Source organism: Elaeis guineensis, chromosome 5 (genome assembly GCF_000442705.2).
Source record: "Elaeis guineensis isolate ETL-2024a chromosome 5, EG11, whole genome shotgun sequence".
Taxonomy (NCBI): Eukaryota; Viridiplantae; Streptophyta; class Magnoliopsida; order Arecales; family Arecaceae; genus Elaeis; species Elaeis guineensis.
In genome coordinates, this window is record NC_025997.2 from 133,469,206 (window position 1) to 133,487,979 (window position 18,774).

Sequence of the window (18,774 nt, forward strand, 5' to 3'; positions counted from 1 at the left end):
TGAATAAATTTTATTATTTTAAATTTAAATTTATTTTTTGATTCTTGACCTTTAGGTTTCAATATGATCTTAATTTTAATACCAATGCTAAAGTAAAAATTGGATTATTCAAGACAATTGAGAAGATGTATCCAGATGTTGAGACAAGAGACATCATTGAATCACAACTTGAAAAATTTAAGAAGGCCGAAAGTTTATTTGGGATGGACATGGCGGTATCAACAAAAAATAAAAAATAATCAGGTAATTATAATTATAATTTTATGAATTAATTTTTATTTGTCTAATTTAAATTTAATTTTTCTTATTTTATTTGTTTAGCTAGCAATTCAAGTACTAAGTCTTACTTGTAGTGCCACCGGATGTGAAAGAAATTGGAGCACATTTGAACATATTCATTCCAAAAAAAGAAACTATTTGGAGCAACAAAGGTTGAATGCCTTGGTGTTTGTCAAGTATAATATTCAACTTGAGATGAGACAACAAAAAAGATAAGAAAAGATGGAGACATATGATCCGATATACTTATCAGATATGGAATCGGATGATGAGTGAATAACTAAACAAAAAAAGGCATGCTTACCGGATGATGTGTCTTGATTGGATGTAAATGAATATTTTAATGTTGATGAGGGACCTAATAACAGAAAAAGGAAAAGAGGTACGCAAATTATTTTCTAATTCTTTTTTTTAATTCTTAATTTTTTAAACAATTGCATTATTTTCTTATTTGGCTTTGTTGGTTCTTAAAATATTTTTGTAAGACCAAGAAACTTAAATGTTGATAGTAAAATTAAGGGGAAGAAAAGGTTGTTAAGGAAGATATTGAAGTGATAGAAGAAGATGAAGGTAATGAGGAAGAAGAAGAGAATCAAGAGATGATTACACTTGAAGATGATGATGACGACGACGATCACGGCAGTGGCGACGACGATATTAGCCTTGGGGATGATTATGATGATTGAAGATTCTATTTAATTTTTTGAGTGAATAGTGAATTAGAAATACTTCATGTTTACTTTTAATTTATGTTTTGGACTTAGTATTTTAAACTTTCCTATACTTTTTGAGTGTTCATTGATTAATAGATTGGTATACATTTTGATTGTGCCTTTTGTTACCGAATCTTACGATTCGAGTCACGATTCGAGTTAAGGCATGGGCGATTCACGAGTCGAATCCCGATTTGACAACTTTATTCTCAAGAGTCAAATGAGGCCTCTGCTCCAGATGATGAGGCACAGATTGAGGCTGCCATTCCGACAAGTCTGGATGATCAATACAAGCTGAAGAAAATGATCAGATATAGAGAGCGATTTGGATCGTTATTTTATAAATTGGGATCTGACTCTGCGACTGCTAGAGGAGAGTCTGAGTTCAAGACCATCTCTGTTAGAGAGCCAGTCAGTAAAGGCAGGCATAGTATTTCATCGATACTGGGGGTTTTTAGCAGTAGAAGAAGATCCGACAGAAATATTCCAGTAGGAACCACCATTCATGATTTGAATCCACATGCTTTTTCTAGCAAGAATTCAAAACAGCAGATGATTGACACTATGCTAAAGAAAGATAAGAAGAATACTTGACAAGCTATTTAATCATGATTTCATTTCAGCCATATTCTAACGAACGCAGTGGACAATACTTAGTATCAGTTTGCCATTTAAACCATAGACTGCCGGCCCCGATGTAGATCCCCCAGCACCCAGGGATATCTATGGTCAGCTTTTTGACAGTAATAAAGAAGATTTAAATAAATAAATTTTTTTTTACAAGAATAAATGATCCATATACGGACTGACGGTGATGTGTGATGGTTGGACCGGTCCTACTAGACGAAATATCATAAATTTTTTGACATATTGTGATGGAAAAATATTTTTTCACAAATCAATTGATGCTTCAGATAGAATGCACGATGCCGCATATATCTTTATACTGATGGAGAAGGTAATTGATTCAGTTGGAGAGCAGAATGTTGTGCAGATCATCACAGATAATGGACTGTAATATAAGGTTGCGGGCGAGTTGCTGATGGAGAGGCGATCGCATATTTACTGGACACCAGATGCTGCACATTGCATTTACCTTATATTGATGGATATTGGAAAGCTTCGTAGAATACAGCAAGCAGTGGATACAGCCTAATCTATTACTAGATTTATCTATAATCATACAAAGGTACTATCATTGATGTGAAAATATACTCGAAGAAGATCTTGAGACCGTGTGTCACACGATTTGCTACAAACTATATAGCATTTGATAGCCTTCTGCAGAAAAAAACAGCTTTGCGTCAGATATTTGTTAGTGCCGAATGACAGGAGAATAGATATGTGAGAACCGACACTGAGAAAAATCATGTGAAGAACTTAATGACCAGTCAGTCATTCTGACAACAGGCTGATAAGATAGTGAAAGTTATCAAGCCATTATATGAGGTGCTTCCCACCGTGAACAGTGAGAGATACCCCAAATGGACTTCTTGTATCACATGAAGAAGATAAAAAAATAGATCGGTGAGATAGATCCAAAACATGCTCAGAAATATATCAACATCATTGAGCGCCGCTGGAACTATCAGATGGATAGAAATTTGTATCTAGCCGGTAAGCATGGATTCAAAAATCACCTGAAATTTTTTTTCTTGTACTAGTACAAGTTTACTAGTTGTTTGTGAAATTTATTTTCAATTGTTTAGCTTACTATTTGAATCTGAAACTCCAGTACAGCACACCCGGGATAGATATGGATGATGAGCTTCTCACTGCTCTATGAAATGTGATATATAAGATGATGCTCGATCCCGAAATCGCATCTATGTGTCTGCAAGAGGTATTTGGTTAATTAAGATGCGAGTATTTAACTTAATAATATATTTGCTAATAAAACAAATATATTTTTCGTAGACAATAATTTAAAGAGGGGACAGACAAGTTTAGAGTCTCATCGGATGTCGTAAGCAAAAAGAAGATGAATCCAGATAAATTATATATCAACAGTGAGGACTTTGTTAATATTAGATGCCTACTACTATCATAAAATCTGATGTGTAATTTTGTTTAATATTCTTGCAGCTGAAGGTGGATTCATTTTGGACAGTCCGCACAAAATTTGAAATATGTGGCCATCCGCATTCTTTCCCAGATGGTCTCCTTTAGTGGGGTAAGCATAATTGATCGACTTTCATCCTTATCCACAGCAAATAGAAAAACCATTTGACACAGAAGCACCTCAACGATCTTGTTTATGTGCATTATAATTTAAAATTGAGGCTAAAATGTATCCAGAATGAAGTACAGCTGAAGTACACGAATCCGACGATAGATGATTATACTATTGATAATGAAGATCCGATGATTGGATGACTTACAGGCCAGCAGCAGGAGCCAAAACTTGATGAATCGGGATCTCCTCCACGACCAGCCAGTGCGATAGCTAGAGAGATCAAGATGGATCTAGGACAGTGGGCAAATACGAATATTCCACATAGAGTTCCAACTGATCAGCCACAATCTGAGAGATCACAGAGTCATTCATCACGTGACTCTATGTGGGAGACATCCTCCCAGATGTTTGAGCGAGAAATATTGAGATGAGGCCGGTCATCTCAAGCAGAAAGAAAACATCCATCCTCCCAGATACAGCAAAGTCAGTCACAGAGAGGCACCGAGGGAGCTTAAAAAGATAGGAAAAAAAAAGACAATTGCAGCACTCTCGAGAGTGCAGGAATCCGCTGACTCAAATTCGGAGACCAGCGACAGTGAGTGATGATAGTAGTCATGGATCTGATTATCAAGGAGGAACTAAAGGATACGAGATCACTATTTATGAGATGCAGCCGCATGGTGGTATTTGATTCACCGATGAGTCCCAATGTATACATACCACACAAGATAGGAACCACGGTGTATCAGCTGATAGACCCCACGAGCATACAATTTTATATAGACGACGGCCTTCCAGAGGTCATCCAATATATGATACAGCTACAGATGATCTTGCACGTGGAGTAGGATCTATGGATGTATCTGGATCATCCTCGTATTATGGATCCTATCATCCGTGACAGCTTATGATCCATATGGATATGGTGTATCCGAGACATCGACTTCCAGTAGCTACTACCCTATGCAGTCCAGAGCACTTTATGGATCGAATTTTGCTACTGGCATATTTGGATGGACCCCTCCACGGTCATACCATTATCTCGACAATACCTCTCAGAGTCAGAATTTGAATGAAAAATCTGAAATATCTTACAATCTAGAGAGATATCTTATGAGATGAATATTCAAGATTACAGTGCTACTTGATTAGAGAGATGGACTAATGTTCCTCCTTAGTATGCAGATGATCTGGATATCTAAGAGCAACACAGACACTCGACGATATATTAGATCAGCAAAGATCTTAAGGTTAGTATATTATTCTTTATAATTTATACTTTAGATATCTTTAATGCATTGTTTTAGTCTTTTAGACTTCTTTAATTTTTTTTTTGGATGGTAGGATTGTTATATAATATAAATAAATATTAATTTTAATATAAAATAATTTAAAATTAACAAAAAATTATTTGAAATCAAATTGAACTGAAAAATTTTAAAAAAAATTAGTGGCGTATCGATACATAATCGATACATCATAGCATACCGACACACGTATGGTATGGTACAGTACTCGATATCGTACCGTACCGACCAAAAATCGATACGGGCCTCAATATCAATTCCTGAAACCTTGATCATAAGCGTTATTTTGGATAATACCAAATACAACATGAGCAACAGGGATAAGCTTAGTATCAAGATCAATATCATATCAAAGAACTGAGTATGAACGGGACAGATGTTTACGAATGCCATAAGCATTACATGTGGGATTAGTAGTGAGTTTGACATGTTTATCATAAACCGATGAATCCATTTTGCATAATATTGAACATAATTTATTAGATAGTATTGACATATTGTATGTTCACTTAGTGTAGTAAAAATGGTAACATTTTCCATCAAACTTCATAATTTTTGTTTTATTAAGGACTCGCACAGCATCACTTATAAGAGATCATTGTTTGATAATCAAGGATATCCAATAAGCTGAAAGACCATAATGCATTATAGTGTTAATTTTAAATAGAACCAACTTACTATAAATATATTAATTTTGAAGTTCAAATATGTTTAAACAACAAATTGTGTAGTAAAACTTCATGATAAATTTAAAAATAATATATCTAATTATATATATTTATATTTATAAAAGGGCATCCTAGACAAGTACTAGGACACTTGATTAAGACGGCCACTGGGATGGGTTGAGACGTGGAGCATCTTATTCCATGGAGAAAATGGGACACCCTCGTCCCATAGGATTAGGGATGGCAATGGGAGGGTACCCAGAAATTTTGCCCTACCTATATCCAAATCTGTTTAAAATCTAACTACCCAAATCCGATTATGAAATCAACCACAAATCCCAAACCCGTCCCATTGCTAGGTACCCGAACCCATCCGATATAGAACTCCATAAATTTTTGTAGCCAAAGAAGAATGCTTTGGAACAAAATTCCCCAAACCCTACAAAATTCATGCTTCTACCAAGATTAAGCTCTCAAAACCTCAAGGGGCCAACTCACACCACCACAACTCTGACAAAATCCCATATGCTCGAGGAAAAACCCCAAAACCTAAGAAACCCCTCCAATCTCCCTCAAGTACTCTCCTTTCCCTTAGATCTCTGAAGAAAGAGAACAAAATGAAAAAAAAATGATCAAACTATGTGGGAATAGGTCTTACCTTTCAATTTTTCCTACTTTTTCTTTGTTTTCCTTGATTTTTACTCTATTTTTTCCATCCAATCGGATGGAAGGCTTGGAACCTAAGAAACCCCTCCCATCTCCCTTAGGTGATCTCCTTTTCCACGAATCTCCAAAGAAAGAGAATGAAATGAAAAAAAAAAGGGAAAAGAAAAAAAATGATCAATCCATGTGGGAAAAGGTCTGACCAAGATTCGCCGTCTCAATACCGACGGCCATTTCGATCGGTCAGTGGTACGATTCGATATGGCTCCGTACCGTACCGAATCAATAGTGAACCGACAAAGGCATCGGACCCGAACCGGGAGAAGAAAAAGAGAGAAAGAGAGAGAAATAGAGAGAGAGAGGGAGGAAGAAAGAAAAAGAGGAAGGAGGAGGGGGCGAGGGCGGGGCCGTCGGATGGTGCAGTCCACGATCGCGGCGCCGCGGGTGTGAAACAGGGGCGACGCCCCTGTTTCATAATTTTTTTAAAAAAATCGAAACTTAAGTGAAACCGGCAAATGGTTTGCCGGCTTCATTGATTTTCATTTTTTTAAAAAACCTTTTAAACAGGGAAGCTGGCAAATCATTTGCCAGCTTCGCTATTGATCTTCGTTTTTAAAAAAGAGGGTTGCATGAATAGGGGTGACAGCCCCTGATCCGCGATCGCGACGCCGCCCGCGCTGCTTCCGCCACCCCCCTCCCCCGACCTCGGTAAAGCCCGCATCCACGATCGCGACGCCATCCGCTCCCATCTCTGGTGATCTCCCCCCTTCTCTCTCTCTTTCTCGCTCGTTTGAAAGCCTTATCGGATGAACCGACAAGCCACGAATGCTTTTGTGACCCTCCGTGACCACAGTGGGCCACCATCGGCCTCCAGCGGCTCCCGCCTCCCTCCCTCTCCTCCTCTCTCTCTCTCTCTTTCCCTCCCTCCTCCGTCGGTATACTGTTGGCCAAATCGTGCCGGTTTCCCGCTAGTCCCGCTCGATATGGGGTGTACCGACCGGTTCGGCATGGTACAGCATTCCATAATCTAACTTTTTGATTTTTTCCTCTTTTCCTTGATATTTCCTTTGTTTTCCCCCAAGTTTTCCCTTTGCTTTTTCCGTCCTCGGAGTCTCAATCGGGTGGGAGGCTTGGAGCAGCCAATAGAGAAGCTTGGACGTTGGATAGGGCTAGGGTTTTATATTTATATACAAGCGGGTTCGGGTAGCAGGTACCTAAGAGATAAATCCCAAATCCGAACGGATTTCAGTTTTAAATCCCAAACCCTATTAGGGTATGTTAAACAAGTCCTATTAGGATTTGGGATAGGTCGGGTACTCAGAAAAATCCACCCGACTGCCATCCCTACATAGGATTTAAAATCTTGGACATACCTTCTACAACATGTCAGTTCCGATAGAGATGGCTTGTTAGGTCCTTTTCCCAACTCAACATGGTCAAGTTCTTAAAAGAGGAAAATTGATGTTGCAATGATTGAAATTGACTAGATACATATAGGAGGATGCAATAGACAAAAGGACAGGACCAGCCTTGAAGACTTTTTGATTGTTAGTATGTATGCAATATAGGCAAGAATCATAGTCTCAATTCGAAGGTACACTCGTGCCACATCCATCCATTCAATACATCAAAAAGCCATCTGCAGAATTTTATTGAAGAAAAGAAGGTTGTCATCCATCTATTTCCCCATTCGTATGATCTAGATAGATTTAGCTACACTTGAATAAATCTTCACTCAGATCTAGTCAGGTCTATATTGGATAATGATGGCCCCACCTCGATGACCAAAGCTATTGAATATGATCTATTACCTCTAAATTGTTTATAGGCTAGGAGTCTCTAAATCACATGATTCTTGGCACATAAACAGCTTACACCTCCAATCTGCTTAAGTACACACCACCTTCCTCTTCCTTCTTCTTGATCTCTCTTTTATCATCTCCGATCACTGTTTTTGCTCTTTCTAAAAGTCACTTCCATCTTTTTTTTATATATCTATAAAATTTGCAATCCAGATTTCTGTTATATGACAAGTATGATGCACCGCCACAACAAGTTTTCTTGAGAAACTTGTGGACATGTATCTCATCTAAAAACCTAAAGCAGAAATTTTGTTCTTCCTTGATCTTTTTGTCTTGTTTTCTGTAACAGGACAGCAGGGAGATATCTTGACCTAAACCCTTGTCTAATCCCTTCCATAGTTCCAGCTATGCCTGTAAGCCATCCTTAATCTGTCCTACATCAATTTTGGTGTTAGAACTGATGGATCCTACCTTTCTTTGTCTTTCTTTCCATCTTAATTTTTTCTCTCTCCATCATGTTTTTGGATTAAAAATTAAGTTCCAAGACTGATGCTCTCCCCACCATATCAAATATGAGAAGAAGGTTTTGAGCAGATGCATGATGATACGACATCTATCAAAAATCATTTCACATCCAAGGTATGTTGCGAGTATGTGCTACAACCTTGGCATTTGACAGTGCACCGATGCAGACGAAGGTCCATCTTATGGCAGTGAGAATGTTTCAGCTGAAACCGAGGATGTATACATTAAGAATCATACAAGTGGTCATCCTTCAGATATAGATGCTAAGACTGAAGATGCACCTGCTTAAAAAATCTGGTTAAGAAGATTGAACGCTCTTCAAGACAATTTTAAAAGGAATTTCTAATTGATGAAAGCAACACCAATTAAGAGCTATAACTGTATCAAAGCACGTTGAATATACAATCCTTGCTAATTCTGCAGTTTCCTTGGTAACCACTATCAACCAAGTTATCAAAAGATTCACATTTACCAATTGTCAGGCACCACAACAAATGACTAGTGGAGTGATAGGGAGAAAGTTCTACACAGGCCTATATCATCCAACGTTCAAGACTCAGAATGGTGGATCAAAATTTTGAGGGACATGATCTTGAGGATTAGATAATGAGAGCAGAAGCAAATGATGCCGGAGCATTCTTTTGGGCCCATATCCATCACATCTGTTGTGACTGGATGCTATTTGAAGTTCAAGATGTCAATAGAAGACAACTAGTTTGAATTGTTTTAGTATTTAATAAATTTAAGCAAAGTTCACCATCTCAGTACCGGATCTCATACCAATACCATCTTATTACAGTGTTGGTACATGGTTCAGTACCATATGAGATAGCGTATTGAGTGTTGGTATGGTACAAGACAGCATGCCGGTACAAGATGGTATGGTACGGTATATGCCCCGTATCAAGCAGTATGGGGCGGTACGGCAGACCATGAATTTAAGTATTTCTTTGTAAGAAAACGTATCTACTGTTTGGCACCATTCATGCTACAATACTGTGAAAAGTGAACAGCATAGATGACTTTTCATATAGAAGTTTTAGTTAGGTCTCATTAGCATCCAGCTACAATATCTTAGACAAAATTCAAAGAATGGTTCTAGGGATTTTATCTGGAGTGAAGTAAGTGGGTGCTAGCTGATTTCTCTAGGTACTTTCCAATTTGAAGAATCCTAGTTTGCTTGTAAGAGAGGTCATCAAGAGCATAAAGGAGACTATCTAGGTCAGGTTTGACCCTTCCTATCTCTTTCCCTCTCTCTAATCCCGTTCCCTTGCTTCACAAATTCTGTTTCGTACAGCAAAATAAAATCTGCGATCCCAATTTCTGTTATAGAACTAGTATGCTGTTTTCCTTAAAAACTCATCTTTGGATCTATAACTCACCTGAGGACCTAAAGAAGAAATTTTTGGCCCCCCACCCCTTTTCTTCGAAAGAGAGGATGGCAGGGCTAATCAATTCATTTCATGGGTACTGAGATGAATACAAGCAATCCAAGGGTGAAAACTAAATCAAGAAAGCAAGAAATTGAAATATCTTGGTCTTTGCTAGGAGCCGTATGATACTGCTTAAGTTGATAGCACTCGACATCCTTGATTAAGTCTTCGGTTGATGACACTGACAAAAAATTTGCAAATTCCTTCCCCTCCAGTCAAATCACCACAGAGTCAAAACAGTAAGGTAACAAGTCTGAGGATAGGGCTGAAAATGGGTTGGACAATTTCCAACCATACTCTGACTTGGACTCAGATAGAAATTCTAGTATCCAATCGGACCCGGATACCTGCCCATAAATCTTGGCAGATCTAAAACTGTATTCAGGTTCCAAAAATTTTCCAAATCCAGATCCAGATATCTGGTGAATTCCACTAAAAATTATCCCAAATTAGTTTTGTTCCAGCTTCTGGCTGGTTACTTCAATAACAAACACTGAACCACCAGGCTACAACATCCAATTCTGTTATGCAGTGATGGTTTATCTTACTTAGTTAGACCTCAGTCCTGTCACTAAATAGAGTTATTTGGTTGAAACTTTCTATTTAATAATTAATCATTTTTAAAAAAAATCAATCCCTTCCCTTGATAAAAATGAAAGAATGAATATATATCATTTTATTATTTATGGCATTTCAAATTTTTGTGGTTAAAAGTATTTAAAAATATCATTAACTTCTACATATTCTTACATTCACATCTATTTTTTTACAAGCTCCCTAGAAATATATAATTCATGATTATCTTTTATAGATGTTGCAGTTAAAGAGTAATGGTTGATGTAAAAAATTTATTAAATCTATTAATTATTTTTACATCATTAATATCATTATTAAATTTATTAAATTTACATACAGAAAATTTATTATTTTAATGCAAACCCGGTTAGACTCATGAATTGAACCCTCGATCGGATTGGTCTGTACGAGGGTTTAGTAACTATACCCATGCATCATGTGCAATCTAGAAATATAATGCGGGTGCGGTCATTTAGGTTAGTTTTCATTATTGAATTCCACTTAAGATCTGATTTATATCCGAAAAAATCTGACTTATATCCGCATTTGGATAGAAAAAATACGAATATAACTAATATTCAACTTGTATCTTTATCTGTTTAAAACAATATGGATATGCTTAATATCTGATTCATATATTTATCTGTTTAATATCCATAAACATATTCGTATTCGCTGAAAAAAATGAATACAAATATGGATATATGAGTATCCAATTCATATTCATCTATTTTCACCCTACTAAGGGACCTTTCGATTCTAGAATTTCTACAAGATTTCCTAGTAGAAGATAGAGGACCAGGCAAACCATTCATAGATAACCTGCTTTTAAAGAATTTCAAAAATCCCCTAGTATTGTGGCACCTAGAGAGCAACTGAACCCCATTTTCCCCGGGCATTGCCGAGAACACAATTAAAGGATAATTGCTAGTGCCTTTTCAAGAAATTCTCAGCAATCAATAATTTATCATGAACCAGTTGAAGTTTTTAACCTCAACAGAAATAACATGTCTAAACTAGACAGAATTCCTTCTTGACCCGACCACCAGAGTATAGAAATGTGTAGTAAGAATTGACAGTGAAATACCGATCAGAAGACCATCTCTAATGAGCTTTATTTAGACAAAGAGAAGGGTTGAGTTGTGAAAGAGAAGATAACAAATCAGAGAGGGTTCCAAAATTAAATTATCACCAATTGCCCTTCAAAAGAAGAGATGCAAATGAGAAACACCATCAGATCATTGAACAGGAGGAGACACAGTAACATATTCATCCCGAGTGATGGAAAACAGATTGGGATACAGATCAGATAAAAGGAATTGAGATTAGGATAATTTTTTGGCATGCTTGAATTTACAATCTTCAAAAAAACATCCTTCTCTGTAACAGAACAACCAGGAGATCTCTTGATCTAGACCCTTATCTAATTCCTTAGGTCCACCTACACCTTCCTAGGCCAACCATAATCAGTCTTACATCACAATTTCAACTTCAATGCAATTAAAACACAAAGCAGCACCCTGCTATAATAACAACCACATTTAACAAAGTACCATCTCCAGCTTTCTGGAGCAAAATGAAAAGTAATTTATATTCTTCAGAAAATCATGCATGCATCCCATCAGTACATGAAGAGTTACAACATTCATGCTCCATTGCAAGCATGCAAATATACTCCAACACTAAAAACTAGTATAGAAATATCAAGTAGACATCAAAATAAACTTGCCTTTGGTGCACTTTCCCGGATTTCATCAACCAACCACCTAAACATAAAAATATAATTTTAGTTGTGCAAATGTATTATACAATGCAAATATAAGTATCTCTACAGAACATAAACTAGTCATAATCTTGTGATAACTTGGATTTATTATAACTGACACACCAGACAAATGTGAAAAAAACTGACAGGAACAATTTTTATTTGTTTTCAGTTGTTAGATACGTAAACTGGTCTATCCTCAATGGGCAAACCTCTTTGCTTAACAACCAGAGGTTCTAGGTTCAATTCTTGGCTGGTGCACACCCAAGCATTTGGACATTGGTAATTATAATGCAGGTGGGCCACCTTCTTCTCTCAAAAAAAAAAAAAGTTGTTACATATGCATGATACCTTTAACTTGTAATATTGAAGGAAACATTATAATACAGCACATGCAAGTTCATCATCACAAATGCCAATTACCAACTTATTTGGATCCAGAGTATAAGCCTACAGCTTTTCATATCTGTGGTGGTCGCAACATCATCACTTGGCTCACATGCAACCTAAACTAGCCTATCTATATGCCTCATGGAAACGATCGACGACACATCTTGCTTCCAACATGAGAAAGTTAAATTCAGAAGCAAGAGGGCCAAACTGTACTAAACTTATTCGATAACAGAACCTGAAAAACATATTTCATGAACAGCACAAGTTGAAACTACACAAACTATAAATAGTACAAAAGTTATTGAACTCAAGCACTGTCTTCAAAGAGCCATTTGGCAATAGATGGTGATATGTGCTTGAAGGCCAGAAGCAGTTAAAGCTGGGTTAGATGGCACAAAGCAACATCCTGTAGATAGTGTAAAAAGTGAAGTAGAAGTTGCCTTAAGATGCATCTGTGCAATAGATGATTTTTGCTGCAAGGAGTTGGACGCTTTAAGCATTTGGGGAGAAGTAGAATCAAGATACCCAAGCAAATTGATACCTAGGTTGACAATTCTACTTCCTACACACAAATGCAAACACAGACTAGTTATAAAAGTATATACTGGGAAGTGGGAACTTGAAAGCAATATTTTGTGATCTGTCTACAAAAGAAGCATGACCTTACTGCTTTTTTTAGCGACTGCTTCCTTGAACAACTACATGTTGGATCTATGGAGCATGGTCAATTTTGCATCAACTAGCATGCATAAAATGTAAAGTATGTTGAAAAGTTTCAATCATGACTACAATGAATCCAAGAAGATGAACCAATCAAACTTCAGATGGCATGCTTGTTGTCTCAAAAATGTAACAGTAACCAGTTTTAAGTAGGTATATGAATAGCAAACATGGATGTGTAACAAAACAGAAAATATGTCAACTTCCAACTGAAACCTCCAATTTCTGAAATGGAACAGTGACCAATAATAACCATTTGAAGCAGTACCTATAATCAAAACCAGGGAAGAACCAGTGCAGGAAATTCACTATCAAATCCACAGTGGCAATATCTGCGATGGCAGTATCCGTCAAGTGAGTGTGTTGAACCTGGACATTAACATAATTAAGCATTATATAGCTCAGAAGACATATTACGATATTGAGAGCTAGAAAAATTATTCAAAGTTTAATATCTCATGAACTTCAGGAAAGTGCAGTTTGGTTCACAACCTTTACAGCAACCTTTTTGCCATCATGAGTTCTAGCAGCATGAACTTGTGCAAGAGAAGCACTAGCCAGTGGAACTGGATCAAATTCTGCAAAAATCTGAGCATTCGTAATTGTTTAATCAATAGAGAATATTTCATAGGTATTACAAAATGAATGGCCTTAAAATATGCAAATATATTAAATGAGGAAGGCCTTTGCTATTAAATAAATTGTAAACAAGAGCAAAAGAAGGCACACCTACCAGCAACATTCATTATTTCAGTAAAAATAGATAATAAAGAAAAATATACTTTTCTCTAGTTTTTTGCAAGATAAACTTGAAAAAGGAAAGTAACTGAACGAACTTTCTCTGGTGGCTCGCCAAGCTCCTTCACAAAGATATTTTGCACTTGATCATAAGAGGAAACTGGACATCTCTTCAGCATTGAGGCCCTCATTGTTTGAACATATTCTTGAGGAACTACATATTCCTACAAAAAAAGTAAATTATCAAGTAAAAAGATAAAAATGATATGGCTAAAAGAAATATCACAGAACAATAGCTACATTTCAAAGGAGATTTTTCTTTTAACTAATTGTACATTTTTTTACTTTTTTAATAAAAAGCTAACAGCATAAGATAAAGACAAACTATATATTATTATTAAAAAGTAAAATATTCCATTTAAAGAAAAAGATGGAACGGTTAATTGAATTTTCAATGAAAATTTGCTACATTTGAAATGAAGTATTCTTCTAAATAATTGTTCAATTCTTTTAGTAAAATGCCAACAGCATAAAGAATAAAGGCACCCGCAACCTCTAACACCATAAGGATATCATAAAATGCTGCATAATGTGGTGGTGGACTTTTTCTTTTTTTTGGTGGTGAGAGGGCGGTATAACTCCAGGCCCAAGCATAAAGATAATCAAAAGAACCTCTTTCAAAAAGCAAGAAGAAGTGTAGAAGATGCAAACATCCTATAATGCAACCCAAGAGAGTCTTCATCCTCATCTAGAAACTAATGAAATCATCAGATTTATGAAATGATTTTCTGATTACTCCAAGAATTTTGCATCTGAAGTTGATCCACACTTCATAAAAATTACAATTTTATGAAACTTTGTAGTGACTTCTAGAAATACAAAAGTTTCATGAATTTTTCAAAATTATTTTGAAAATCTTTCAATATCTCCAATTCAGCGAGAAGTATTTAGTAGAATCTAGTGCTCTATTCTTTCACTTTTAATTGTCCAATATGTTATTGAGTATTACTTGGCAAAATAATCCCAAATTTGCTAATATGCTTTTACTATTTTTCATAAAAAATTCACCTCTTTCAATCCCTTGATCATTCAATTGTAAAAAGAACGAAGACCAACTTTATCTTCCTAACATCATACCCACTATAGAAACTAATTGTATGGAATCTCTAGCAACACTATATGGATGCCACATGTCTTTTATATCCTTTTCAGTTTTCACACCTATAAAAACAACTACATTGATGATGTGATATCCTCAAACAAAGGCAAAACTGGATCTTTGACCAATCTAACCCTTATAGCAGGAATCTTGTGTTTAAAAGAGCAGACCTGCTTCAGAATCTCCTTGGAAACTCATCCTTGTGCTCTCTTCCTAAGTGTTTTCTCATTTCAAAATAGTTGAAGAAACCTACTTCCCTATACCCAGACATGAATCAGCTCCTGCTCCTGCAGTCTAGTAGGCAAGATCTAACCTCTTTCAGATGCTGGTGCTGCTTCTGCTTTTAAAAAGTTCTTCTCACGAAAGGAAAAGACATGAAGTACCTTTCAAAAAAAGAAAAGACATGAAGTTGGTTTTCAAGCTTCACCTAGAAGCCCTTTTTTGACATGTTCTTCCTGTAGAAGCAATTTTCAGATTTTGTTACCCAAACACATTTTCTAGGAAGCTTTTCTTTTTCATCTTAAAAGTTACAAAAGCACTCTTTTGAAGCAACAAGAATCATATCCTAGGCAATTATCAATCCTTATGGAAGCTTATATGCATTGAAGGAAGATAATTTTTTATAGTCCCATCAAGACATGGAGCTAAATCAACAGATATCTGTCCAGTTACTATTTCAGCACCCCCAATCTGAGTGATCAAATAATCTACCAACTTTCATCCAGATTTTTTAGGTTAAGAAGGGATAATACCAACATAGAACATTGTAAGACAATTATTGAGCTAGTCATCGCAATCAACCTTCATAAACAAACAGTGAATTAAACAAATATTAATTTAAAACAAAAGCTATGATATATATAATAACTATCGAACGTAGCAATTGTTTCAAATAATATGATATGCATGAGCCCATGTAACCCAAAAAAAAAATCTAACATTTACTTATTTATTGTTGAAGTTGAGTATTTAAATATAACAAAATATTTTTTTTAAAAAAAATGAGATACTTGATCTTAAACTTCCATGCATTTTAATCATTAAGTCACATAATGGATATTACATCTCGAAATTAATTCAGATTAGAACTCGTAAAACAATAGTCAATAAAAACCCCCCAAAAAAAATAACTTTCCCATTCTCAACTCTTATTCATAAGTTTTTTTCCCAGGATTTCTTAATGCTCTCTTATTTTACATGTTCTCATTCTCCCTCTCTATTTCTCAGTTTTTGCACAATATCATTCCTAATCTGGAAGGTTTCAGTGAATATATATGATATTTATGCAGTAAAGAAGCACAGAATTTAATTTAGCTCTCCAAAAGTCCAAATAAAATGCTGTTTGGGGGGAATGAAAGCACCGTCATCCAACTGATTTATTTTTTGAGATTTCACTAGTTGGCTTCTCCAGTTCCTTGGTTGCTGACTGATGAAATTCAAGGTTCATAATTTTTGTGACACTAATTGACATGTTTTTCCAGTGTTTCATGAGGTTCATAATTTTGTGACACCAGATGACATGTTCTTCCAGTGTTTCATGAAATACATTAGAAAATTTTATATTGAACAGAGGTCTAATTTGAGACATACCAATTGACCAATATGTTGACCAAGCTTGATGTAAATTCCTCCATTACGGAAGCATAACTCTTGAAGCCTATAAGCACACCGATTATGGACTTCATGCTTGGCTCTCAACCATTCAATACTTCCTTCTTTAAGCCCCCATAATGAATACTGATAGTCTGAAAAGGAAAAAGGGCAGCAACATAGAGCACGAATGAAAGATTGAGAGGTGATATAAACATGCTTTCTTAATCAATATAACAAAACAGTAGAATCAATTTCTAACAAGAAACATCATAGAATATTCACATTTGATTTTTTTTTTTTTTTTGGCATAAGGGATCACATAATCAAAATAACATGTTAAATCTAGAATTCTCAATTAAACATCAACTAGCTTTTGAAAAGATTATCAGAACTATAATAGCCCTGAAGCATGGCCGTAGAATTTATTTAATTATGGCTATGAATAGAAACCTCCAAAAGAAACCCAAAAAGATGCAGCAACTCTTACCTACTACAGCATAAGCGCTATACACGGTAGGAATGCTATAGTAAACTAATCTCTCTCTCTCTCTCTCTCTCTCTCTTTCTCTCTCCCCCCTACTTTAAACATCAAACATATAGTTTAAGTCTCATAGATGCAAAGTTCAAAAAAAAAAAGCAATTAAAGCATCTAAATTACCACCACTGCAGGCACTTTTTCCTGGACAAAAATGATTGTCCAGTCTAAGTATAAACCCTCATCTCATATCTGCTAAGAGGGTATGTTTTTTCCAGACAACCCATGTGTATCTGGCATTGGCATGGCTTAACATTATTATTTATAAAAAAGGGGTTATTTCTTTTGGTGAAAAAAAGGGGAGGGTGGTGTTCATTTGGACCTCAGTACAATTGAGATGGCAGAAATTTGTTGACTTCAGAAGCATGAAACATTAGATGTCATCCAAATATTGTTATTTGTATGAAGATTATCATTTAAATAATATCATAACATTGTTACATTACTGTTAACAGCCATAAAATTGAAATTAATTACAAGATTATTAAATGTACTGTTTAACTGAATAAATTAAGTTTTTCAAATTTTAACCATGTAAAGGCCCTATATGGTCATTATAAAAGTTCATGAAAGTTTGGGTTATGCTTTCCTTTTCTTTTCCTTTAAGGCCCTATGACAAAGAGATGTAATGAGACTCATTTCTTTTCTTTTCCTTTATTTTCTAATTTTACCTTTTTCATTTCATATTTTATTTTATTTTTATTATTTATTTCTTGTTTCTGGGGTTAGGGTCAGGAAGAATGTTGACAAGTGAATGGGCTATTTCGGCTCATCCAACCAACGGTCTAGGCTAATTCTCCAGAATTTTCAAGGAGTCCAAAGGTCATCAACGAACGTTGTGTGAGGCATGCTTCCGTATTCACGTGCATGAAAAAAGATCTTAGGTAAGTGTTACGATAAGAAGATTTTCCAAAGTTTTAGGTTTGAAAACAGACAGATGAGCATCCAAAACTTAAGGGTTTCGTATAGAAGACCCTCAAACTTAAATCAAGAAAAAGGAACTAAAACTTAGATCAGAAAAATCTAAATCAATACGAAAAGATAAGGAGAAAGAGAAAACAAAAGGGAGAAGAAGAGCAGACTGACCGAAGGCCATGGTAGCAGCGGTGATGGAGTCGCGGAGAAGGCGAAGGGGAACGATGGTGCAGATCTTGAAAGTGCTGGAGGGATCGTCAGAGGTAACGATGGCTGCGGCCCCTGCTCCACCGAGGGTGAGGGCAGCCAGCTTCGCCGCGGCACGCCACATAATAGCTCTTGTACAGCACACCCGTCGTGGGACTCCGCAACCGATCTCTCCGGCGAGCGAGGAGACGACGAAAAACAAGGGACATATTGGCAGAATGCCCTTCTGCGCCCTTTAAAAGAAGGGTTCTCCGCTCGAAGAGTCGGCGATCGGTTGCCGACAATATGAAATAGGTAAGGCAGAACCGGCTGGGTCCGCTGAGCGCACCAAACGCACCGACAAGGTAAGACAACTGTCAAGGGTAGATACGAACGAATGTGCGCGAAATTACCGGATGTAGCGAGAAGGACGCGTGATATATCAAAACCAGTCGCAGGTCGAACGCGCAAAAATAATTTTTTTTAAATTTAATTAAATTAATTAAATTTAAATAATAAAATAATATTCATTCAATTTTTTATAATCATTTTATATTCTCAACTATTTATATAAATAAATTTTAATTATAAAAATATAATAATATTATATATTAATAATATAATTTAA

The 18,774-nt window shown here is 36.0% G+C and overlaps 1 protein-coding gene across 5 annotated transcripts in view; it reads right to left on the reverse strand.

The window, feature by feature from the left end:
• LOC105046225 (putative ABC1 protein At2g40090) overlaps positions 1-18,408 on the reverse strand; it is a 66,115-nt gene extending 47,707 nt beyond the window's left edge. For 3 of the 5 annotated variants that reach the window (XM_073258735.1, XM_073258734.1, XM_029264916.2), the window contains exons 1-6: positions 18,132-18,408; positions 16,508-16,662; positions 13,857-13,982; positions 13,513-13,608; positions 13,289-13,389; positions 11,872-11,908 (exon numbers count right to left, since the gene is read on the reverse strand). In XM_073258735.1, coding sequence (XP_073114836.1) covers positions 11,872-11,908; positions 13,289-13,389; positions 13,513-13,608; positions 13,857-13,982; positions 16,508-16,662; positions 18,132-18,291 — 675 coding nt within the window. In that variant the 5' untranslated portion in view covers positions 18,292-18,408. The remainder of the gene's footprint in view (positions 1-11,871; positions 11,909-13,288; positions 13,390-13,512; positions 13,609-13,856; positions 13,983-16,507; positions 16,663-18,131) is intronic. The other 2 variants (XM_010924737.4, XM_073258736.1) reach the window with 2 other exon arrangements.
• Between the last annotated feature and the right edge of the window lie 366 nt (positions 18,409-18,774).